At 40.1% G+C, this 10,649-nt stretch overlaps 1 protein-coding gene across 1 annotated transcript; it reads right to left on the reverse strand.

Moving 5' to 3' along the window:
* Window positions 1-3,081: 3,081 nt before the first annotated feature.
* LOC311037958 (proteasome subunit beta type-7-like) lies at window positions 3,082-9,049 on the reverse strand (the record flags this gene model as incomplete). The annotated part of the gene is made up of 8 exons (XM_084047253.1): window positions 3,082-3,261; window positions 3,347-3,405; window positions 5,616-5,697; window positions 5,885-5,918; window positions 6,374-6,514; window positions 6,836-6,933; window positions 7,558-7,651; window positions 8,988-9,049. The coding sequence occupies 8 exons, from the start codon at window positions 9,047-9,049 to the stop codon at window positions 3,082-3,084; spliced, it is 750 nt and encodes a 249-aa protein (XP_083903379.1).
* Window positions 9,050-10,649: the final 1,600 nt, after the last annotated feature.

The raw sequence follows: 10,649 nt of genomic DNA on the forward strand, positions 1-10,649 counted from the left end.
GTTCATTGTATCAATTCTGTTTTTGTTTTTTAAGAAAGAGTTGGATAGAGCTCACTGTAAAGACATAACAGACACATTCAAGAATAAATGGCAGGAGTAAAATGTTTTACATCAGCATTCCAAAACAATAACATGGCAATATCCACCCTTGGAAAATTAAAATACATCTATTTCTCTTTCTTTTTTATATAGGCCAGCCTGAATGAATGCAACAAATGCTTTTGTATTTGTATTTTGTACTTGTAACATTCATCTATCTTTACATAGTTTATTTTTTATAGAGCACTTTCTCAACTTTTTGGTGCCCCCTTCCAATATCCAGGTCACTTACCACACATCACATCCAATGAAAACATAAGCTTTATTTGTCGTGTTGCTTATATCATTTAGAAAACAATTGATTTCCAAATATCTGATTTTACATCAAACTGGACTGTTAGTATTTGATATGAAACTATTAGCCTAATTCCCAGGGAGAGAAATAAAAGCCTGTTATAGGTAGAATTGTATAGGATGTCAGGCCTGTGATGTTACCAGCCCTGTGACAGGGATGTCAGGTCACAGTGTAATGTGAGGGGGGCCTGATGTTACAGGGATGTGACACATACTATTATACTGACATAATGGATGTCAGTATCACGGTTGCTTCCAGCAACTTCTCTGTACATGTCCATTGAGAAACACCAAACAGTGTTTGTAATGTTATATACCTCTATATAGTGTTTGTTCAGTAACAGGTCTCCCCATCTCTTCAGTGAGCAGGAAATACATTTTCAGGTTGAGATAACAATTTTCATCCAATCAGGAGAGAACTCGTACACAATAAACGAGTGAAATTGAAAGTGATGAAACAAAGAAATGATCAGACCAAAATGGAGTTGGAATATAATAATAATAATATCCCTTTCTTGATTGTATGAAATTTGTTTATCGAAGAGCTGGAGAGAGACCCATTACTGAACAAAGAATACATCAATGATTACCATTAGAGCTTTAAAACTTAAAATATAATATGACTAACATGACCTTTAAGTTGATTAGCTTCATTGTTAACTTCCAAGTTCTTCAAAAACGACTGGCTGAATAGCTGCTGGACCTTTAGTTAACTGTAGCGGTTTAACGTATTGATTTATTTTGTGTCGTCTTGCTACCCCCCTCCCACCCCAACAAAAAAATAATCTAACACTGTCATCACCACAAAGATCGCACACCAACGATTCTTAATGACTCCAAATTGTATGATCTTTTATTGAAAACCATTTCTAAAGGACAAATCTCACAAGACATAGCAAATGCATGTAACTTGTACTAATACTGAAAAACATTTCTGAGAACAAAAAGATTGGGAAAAAGATTGGGAAGGAATTTCAATTGAATAACAAAAAAGGAGAGAGAACAACTGTTGCTGTAACTTGTACTGAAAACCACTTCTGAGAACAAAAAGATTGGGAAGGAATTTCAGTAGAGGAACCAAACGCAGGGGATGGTTCAGGAAGTATCCATGGTCTGTACGGTCTCATCCACCACCTCCAGGTCCAACTTGATCACATCCTCCGTCAACACCCCGGTGGTTCCCCTCTGGTATTTGTAGTCTATTCTAGATAGAATAGATAATTAAACGCATATTAATGGTTTATTTCAAGTTCTGATTCAACAGACTTTGGCCAACAGCAAACACAAAAACACTTTGTCACACAGAATGCCAATGGAGACGTAACCAAATAGCAGATCTACAAGCTTGCATTGTGAGCTACAGATCTTCTATTTTCAGCGTGTGACAGACGCACAACAAAGTGTTATAGAGGCAAATGCAAGCAGTTTCCTGAAATATACTTAAAACATATTTTTGGACTAAAGACAATTTAAGTAGTTAATGAACAGGATACAATCAGTATTTGATTTACAATGTTTTCAAATCATAAACATTGATCCTGATCCCGGCTTCATTCTGTCTCAATGTAAATCACAAATCGTGATGGCCTACGCCTATGGTGTTACAAAAACCACACATTGTTAAAGCAAACCAAACGTATTGGGGTATTAGCTTCGGTTAGTAGTCAAACAATACTAGTGGGCTAAACTCAGCTAAACTCTGCACATCAGAAGGCACTTTACGACGTTACTCACTGTTGCAAGACTTGAAGCTCATTTATTCTTGAAACAGAAACAGGCCACGAGATACAAAGGCCACACGTGATTAGAATTCAAATACATATTGGCATTAAAAGTCATTCCAAATTTAGATCATGCAAATTGTCACTGTCGGGCAGAAACCTTGCATCTCCATAATTCATCTTTTTTCATCTATTTATACTTGGGTGCATGACAGTGTTGTGTGAAAATAGCCATACAAGAGCTGCTATTTCTAAACATGTTAACCTATAATAATTACATGACCAAAAAAAAGGGACGCCAGGTTGAAAGTGTTTACGAAGTTTCCACCTGACAGCGACAATATGAACAATGGACATTATTTGAAGTGATTGGGAAAAGCTTGCTTGGTGCTGGAAAGGGAACCTGTTGAAAATACAGCACAGATGCAACTCATAACTGCACATTTATGTTATAACTATTAGATGTGTTTTTAATGAAGTGATAACTTAAGATGCAACACTCTTGTATGATGAAGTAGGACATTCATTTAAGCAAAATTTGGAGATAAAAAGGTTTCTGCTGACAGCAACGACCTGGTCTAGCACTGGGTATATCACACCAGCCTTGGAAAGCGGCCAAGTGATCATGCACTCAAAAAGGGTTGGCCGCCCCTGGTGTAAACCCAGCCACAGCGCTGGGATGAGTGGCTGTTTATAGGGCTGCAAGTATCCATTATTTACTTTGCGAATTTTTTGCATTTTTTAAAATCTTTTACATAAAAATACTTATTGACCACCAAAGCATTAGCTCATACTTCATCACAAGGTGTCATGCAAAAATGAAAATGGCATATCTACAAGTTTTGAGCTTGTAGATCTACTATTTTTATTTATCCTTTTGCCTATACTTGCCCAGAATAGGGATAAATTATTAATAAATATTTTTTTATAATCAATTCGTTCGATTAATGGTTGCACTCCTAGCCGTTTACCCGTCTTTCCCCGGGAAGAAGATCGGCGACTTATGAGGCCAGGGGTAACGCCTCACGTGGCTGTCGTAGAGACTGCGGCCCCTGGTGATGATCCTTAGTATGTCACCGCCTGAGTACGGGTCGTTCCGGATGCCTGCCATAATGGCGTCACGCACCAGCTCTATGGCGTCTCTCTCCTGGGAGCGGAAGAAAAGGAACGTTGGGACCAGTGGTGGACAGTAATGAAGCACATTTACTCGAGTACTGTACTTCTAAACTCACCTTCATGTCGGCCATGTAGCGATCTTCAAACACTGCCATCGCAGGCATGCAGCCAGAACCTGAGAACACACAACAATATTGTTGGCACACACACACACACACACACACACACACACACAGCACAGGGGCCATCGTCTTGGAGGTGCAAACAACAGAGATACATAGTTGGGCAATCAACCGAAAATATATCGAAACTGATATGTAGAAGGTTTCGATTCAAATAGTCGAGAAGCAGGTTTTTAGTATCCAATAATCATTATTTATCATCCATATCGTTAACTAATACAATGTACAATTCTGATTGACTGACAGGGTCCATTTTCTTCTGAATCCAGTTTTTTTTTTCTTCTATAATTTTTATCCCTCGATTTTGTAACCCTTTTTTCACCCGGTGCCAATTTCCTAAGTGATCCTGGGCACTACACTCCCCCCACCAGCCTAGGGAGGCCAGGGCCGAGCTCATGCCTCCTTCAATGCTTGAGAGCCAACTGACCTTCTTGTCACCTGACAGGGGGGAGTTTCCCTGGTTGGACGTAGCGCGTGGAAGGAACACGTTATTCCAACCAGTTCCCTTCCATCAGGCGCCCAGGCTGACCAGGGGGAGGCAGTATAGTGAGCAGGATTACTACATGTTTATGTGAGGGTATTAACTGCGAACAGTCTTCTCCCGGGTGGTTGCAGCCAGAAGGCACCAAGCGAGCTGAGACAGAGCGCAAACGTCGAGGCACAGACGGCTGTGTTGTTGACGGACAACGGATGATGAGAAACAAAAATACAACGGATGCACGCTTATGAGAAACAAAAATAAATATTCACTACTACGACTACTTTTGTATTTGACATTTTTCAATTTCTCTAAATATTATAAACTTTCACATATCGCGTATGAAAAGGCTACTATGGGCTACAGTGAAGTCGGACCGAATGACTGAAACGTTTTTTCTTTTTTTACTCTTGGTGTGGGGATTATGTTATGAAAGAAGAGAAATTGCAACTGCTATAGTCCATGGGAAACCATAAACCTACATCTAAATGAGTTGCCATATTTACATATTAACATTGAAACTCCGCAAGATATTCCTCTACACTTATTTAGTGAGAACATTGCTCCTCCTGCTGCTGAGAGCATCTCAGCACTAGCATTACTCCTGCCTGCCCCTCGCCCCCTTCTGGCTTCAACCACCCGGGAGAAGACTGTTCGCGTATTAACTACCCTAGGAGACAAGGGGAGAACATGCAAACTCCACAAAGAGTAAGCCCTTACCCCACCTAGGGTATGGGCCCTAAGTGCCCACTCGTCCCGGTGCCCACATATCCCTACTGCCCAGATTCTTTTGGTGCCCAGATGTCCAGGTGCCCACCTCTCCAGGTGCCTAGTGCCCACATGTCAATAGTGCCCAGATGTCCAGGTGCCCAGTCATCCCAAAAATATGGTGCCCAGAGGTCTCTAGTGCCCAGTTGACCAGGTGCCCACATGTCCCTAGTGCCCAGATGTCCAGGTGCTCAGTCATCCCAAAAATATGGTGCCCAGAGGTCTCTAGTGCCCACCTGACTTGTATTCTTCGTTTACAATACTAGATTCCAGTGGTGGAAAAGGTAATAAAATTTCTTACTTGAGTAAAAGTATCAATACTGCAATGTAGAAATACTCTGTTAAAGTCAGAAATTCAAAATGTACTTGAGTAAAAGTACAAAAGTATTGTTAACAAAATGTACTTAAAATACCAAAAGTAGAAAGTACTCATGCAGAATTGAAAATTTTCAAATGTATAAAAATCTTTTGAAAATAGCAGATCTAGAAGCTCACAATGCGTTGCATCGTGACGCATTGCGAGCTTGTTGTACATTTGCTATTTTCAAATGGCCAAAAATGTATATAGGGCTGAAGTGGTTAATGTATGTTTTGGTAAAAGTAACTAACTAAAGTTTCCAAATCATTGTAGTGGAGTAAAAGTACAATATTTGCCTCTGAGATATACAGTAGTGGAGTAGAAGTACTGAAAATTGGAAATACTCCAGTAAAGTAAAAATACCTAAAAATTGTACTTAAGTACAGTACTTGAGTAAATGTACTTAGTTACTTTACACCACTGCTAGATTCTCATAATTTCCTGGGAAACACAGACTCATTTATTTATTTATGCATTTAATTCTAGTTACGGCAGCTTTGGCATTCCATACGACTGCGCCACCGTGCCCCCTGAATCCAGTTTTTAATTCAGTTCGTAAATGCTGATGATTATTTTCCATTTTGTATGTGTGGACTTACCCATGGTGACGTAGGGCAGCTTGTCAGTGGATCCGTGGGCGTAGTTGCCGTACAGGTGGGGGCCGGTGAAGTCTACTCCACCCTAGCCTCGGAAACCCATGCATTTTTTTTTTGTTTCAAAAGAAAAAAAGCCTGGGAGAACCTTGCAGGAACGCTGGTCTTAGGACCTTGTTATCTCCTAACCAATCAGAGTGCTCCAAACCCAGGCGCTGTTTGGCTCCGCCCTTCAAGACCATCGATTGGGCTCGTTCTTTCAGTCTAACTCCACCCAGAATCAGATCAGCTTCTATGCGTCCCTGGTACCTGGACACACACACACACACACACACACACACACATCGTTGCACTCTGGCAGAAACGTCTTATCTCCATATTTTTTTACAGTTTTTTTTTGGGGGGGTAAATTAACGGCCTACTTGATCATACTACAGCACCACACAAAAGCATCGAAAAGTATTAGACCTGCAAGCTTGAAACGCAGCGTCACGCATTTTGAGCTTGTAGATCTGCTACTTTTGAATTTGAATCCTGAAAAGTAACAGTTGTGGACACATTATATTATATAGGTTTCCACCTGACAGAGGCGATTTATACCAATGCTTCTCAAACATGTTCATGTGAAGGACCCCCAAATTCACCCATGGTCAGCTGTCTGATTATGGGTCGTTCCAATGCTCTGGCTTGTCACAATTACCACATAATCACCGGCTCGCAATTGAGTTAATCAACCAACTAATGTCAGCCCTACTGAGGCTCACCTGAAGAGCATTTGTTTGAGCATGTGGCAGGCTGTGGCCACACGGGGCTCACGGCCTGTGGACAGAGCATGCAGCTCCATGTTGGAGGAGATGATCTGCGTCGTCTTCACTATGTCTGCAGCCGTTCCCGCTCCACAGCAGCTACACACATGAAAAAGAAGTTGAAATGGGGAAATTCTGTATTTTATTTGTCTCCAACTTATACAAGTACAACAGCGAAATGTTGGTGGGACTTAGTTCTAACACAATGATGCAATAAGTAAGAATAGTAATACAATACTGGATGTTGCTATTGTACCTTAGGGTACAATAGCTTATCTTTTTCGCAGCAGTGTCAAAAATGCACAGGTATAATGTGCATATCGCTCAGATTTTACCTTCACATTTTTTTTCCGTCAACATATTCACACCAAAGCGGTGGTCATGTCCAACAGATTATACACACTAGACTAGAGCACGTACTAGATGTAGGTGGAAATCTCGTGGATCTTGGAGCATTCCCTGTCTGCCACTATCTTGCCCTTTGTGGTCCAGGTGTCGGCTCCAAGCACGATCCCGTCCTGCCGGGGGGAAAGGACAATAGCGGTTAGAGAAATGCACCGAGACGTGAGGGTGTGCTTCACCGTCATTGTTGGCACGACAGTGATGTGGTCAGGAGTTTCTTAAGCCAGTGGTTCCAAAACTGAGGGTCCCCAAATTATTCTGGGGGGTCCCCAGATGATTAGCTTTAATGTGCAACATTGTTTTCTCACTAACATGCAGTATAAGTGTATACAGGGTATCTGCACATTTCTGAAGTTACAATTTAGTGACTTTTAAGACATTTTAATACCATATTGTCAATTACGTAAGAAAGGGGCAAACATTATGAAAATAGCCGAACTACAGGCGTTGTGACTGTGAGCTTTTAGTTCGGCTATTTTCACAATATTTATCTGTGAAACCGAGTCAAACTGCTTGTCAGGGTTGGGGGTCCCCAGTTCAAATATTTATATTATTATTTATATATTTTGGGGGGGTCACCGCCTGAAAAGTTTGGGAACCCTTGTCTTAAGCCTCACTAAGGTGATGGGGAAAGGAATGAGGATCAGTGGTTGCTTGGTTATATATATATATATATATATATATATATACACACTGTACACACACACACACACACACACACACACACACACACACACTACCTTAAAAACTATTCCAGCGATGGTGGTACCCGTTTTGCGAGCAGCGGGTAAGCTACACCCCAATTTGGTGACGTCTGCTTCCAACACTGCATTTCTGAAAATAGAAGGCACTTCTGTCAGTGTGGTTCAACGTTAGGGCTGTCATCCACATTTTCTCTCCAAATCAACACACTCAACATTTCAAACTGTAACATGACAGAGATATGTGTTTGTTGAGTCAAAGTGGCCACAACATGACGATGAAAAATCAACTTAAGTATACTAAGGCCGTGATTCACAAAGTGGGGTCTGGAGACCACCAGGGGTCCCTGAGGAGGTTCTAGGGGGTCCCCAGCTATTAGCTAAATGAGTTATCAAAAACAGCTTAACCACTTTAGTTTAAAGCTATTATACAGCTGCAATTTGTCATATAGCAAATCTACAAGCTCAGAACACATCACACCACAACATTCTGAGCTTGCAGATTTGACATTTTCAAAAAACGTTAGAAACCTTTTCACATAAAACCGTGTATGGGGGTCCCTGGCACAACATATCTGTCTACTGTGTTTAATTACAATAGACAGATATGGCGATAGTCTGATGGCTTCAGGAAGGCAGTGGTGTAAAGTAACAAAGTACATTTACTCTTAAGTACAGTTTTGAGGTTGTTGTTTTTTTTTTACTTTAGTGGAGTATTTCCAATTTTCAATAATTTTACTTCTACTCCACTACATCTGAGTCAAATATTGTTCGTTTACTCCACTGCAATTATTTGAAAACTGTAGTAACTAGTTAATTTGTAGATTTGTATTACTAAACACACATTAAACAAATAGATACAAGCTTGCAACACGATGGGAGGCTTGTACATCGGCTATTTTCCAAAGATTTTGAAATGGAACATTCTGCATAGAGCACTTTAAGTATATGTTGATGCCAATACTTGTGTACTTAGTACTTTCACAAAAGTAAATTCTGAATACCAGACTTTTACTTGTAACGGGAGTATTTCTACATTGTGGCATTAATACTTTTACCCAAGTCAAAAATGTGAGTAGCCTACTTCTTCCACCACTGCAGAGTATCGTGCAGCAAATAATTAGCAAATTTACAAGCCCACATGGATATGACAACTATTTTCGCTGTTTTAGAAGAAAAAAAATCCACAATTTCTTAACATTTCCCCCTAACACGACACAGCCAAAAATATTGACACCAAGTTCAACGTGTTTAAACATAACTGCTTATATAAAACGAATAATAGAAACATGAACATTAGCGGCCCCACGGCTACAAAGGACTGAGTCATTCAGTCGAGGCGGCGGCGTGTTCGTTAAATCATCAAAACGTTAACTTAACGACTCAACTCGACCAGCCGTGACACCCGACGGCTTTTATCAACATCTTAACTGTGATATTAAGTGTTTATTGCGTCCAGGAAGCCTCACCGCTTGCAGTTTTCAAAATCAAATCCTCCGACTTGTGGCTGACACATGGATTGGGTCGCCATTTTATTTCTCCGTGTTGCCGAGCACTGAGAAACCCGTGTAGCGCCAGTTGAGTTTCAAAACGCGACCGTTACCAGTGTTGCCAGGTTTTGTGAGAGAAATAAGCAACCAGGTCTAGGAAAACAAGCCCAAAAGAAGCAACTTTAGGTCACGTGAGCACTTTTACATAATGCGTCGGCTATTTGAAAATAGCAGATCTACGAGGTTGTGAGCTTGTAGATCGTATTTTTCCAAAAACTCTTGCAAAAAAATATTGGAATATTGTTTAAAATATTCTAACAACACAAATGCTCCCTGGTACTTTCATGAAAATATTTAAGAACCACTGGTTTAAATATATATATATTTCTAAATGGAAACAAGCCTAAATAAACAACTACACTTTAGAAACAAGCCCAAAAAAACTGAAACCCGCAACCACCAATATTTACAAGCTACTTTCCAGGAAAACAAAACAAGCCCAAAGTCGCTTAATATGCGGACATGGCAACGCTCCCCACATGACAGAAGGAGAAGAGGGTCAAAAAGATAAATTGGGATAAATTCGCTTTGCGGGTTGTTGTTGATTACATTATATCATAATACTGTGTAAAATGTTTAAAAAGTATCAACATCAAAAGCTTTTTAGATAGTGTTTTTACATAATATATAGGAGTGCAAATTTGCAATGTGACACAGTTCTGTTTACACTAGTATTCTTTATGCTATTCTATTTGTAGGCCTACATCCATTGATTTCACACTTGTTCGGCAATGTATACACTGTATGTTTCCCATACAGTTGGCATTTATTCCCATGCCAATAAATCCAAGGCCCTTTTTACAGGAACTGTGTGTGTGTGTGTGTGTGTGTGTGTGTGTGTGTGTGTGTGTGTGTGTGTGTGTGTGTGTGTGTGTGTGTGTTTCTTTTTTTTCCTCTGTGTGTTAAGCATGTGCAGCAGTTGTATCTGGTTTGCCCGTATAATGTGACCTTCTTCTGATCAATGTTTGGATCTATCATGTATTGCGCTTTTTGTGCAGATCCAAATAAAATAATTCAAATGTGTGTGTGTGTGTGTGTGTGTGTGTGTGTGTGTGTGTGTGTGTGTGTGTGTGTGTGTGTGTGTGTGTGTGTGTGTGTGTGTGTGTGTGGTCAAGGAACAACAGGCATTAGAGTGCAAATTGCAAAGAGGGCTATATTTTATGGAATCATATATTTATTCATCATTCAACATTCATACTCATGTCTTGTGTCTTTTTAATTCATGCTAAACTAATGCATTGCATGCCTCACATTAATGAATGACTTAAAGCTGTATTGTGTAACTTTGTTAGTGAATATTTGGTCAATGTTATTTTATCCAATCTGTATGGTAGAGTAGCGTGTGTTAATACAATAAAACTTATACAATTGGGGTGGTTGTATTTGGTCTCCCTGCTCTTCTAATCGAGACATTTAGATCCTGTGTCTGGTTTGGCATTAATTTTGACCTGAAGGTCAAAGGCTCTATTAGCGCAGTGGTAAAGATTTCAGCACTTTCACAGGAGACCCAGGTTTGAATCTGGAGTAGAATAGGAGAGTTATATGGTGCAGCTTTAATGCAGGATGTATCATGGAATTAAT

Source organism: Gymnoscopelus microlampas (assembly GCF_963454915.1).
Source record: "Gymnoscopelus microlampas genome assembly, chromosome: 21".
Taxonomy (NCBI): Eukaryota; Metazoa; Chordata; class Actinopteri; order Myctophiformes; family Myctophidae; genus Gymnoscopelus; species Gymnoscopelus microlampas.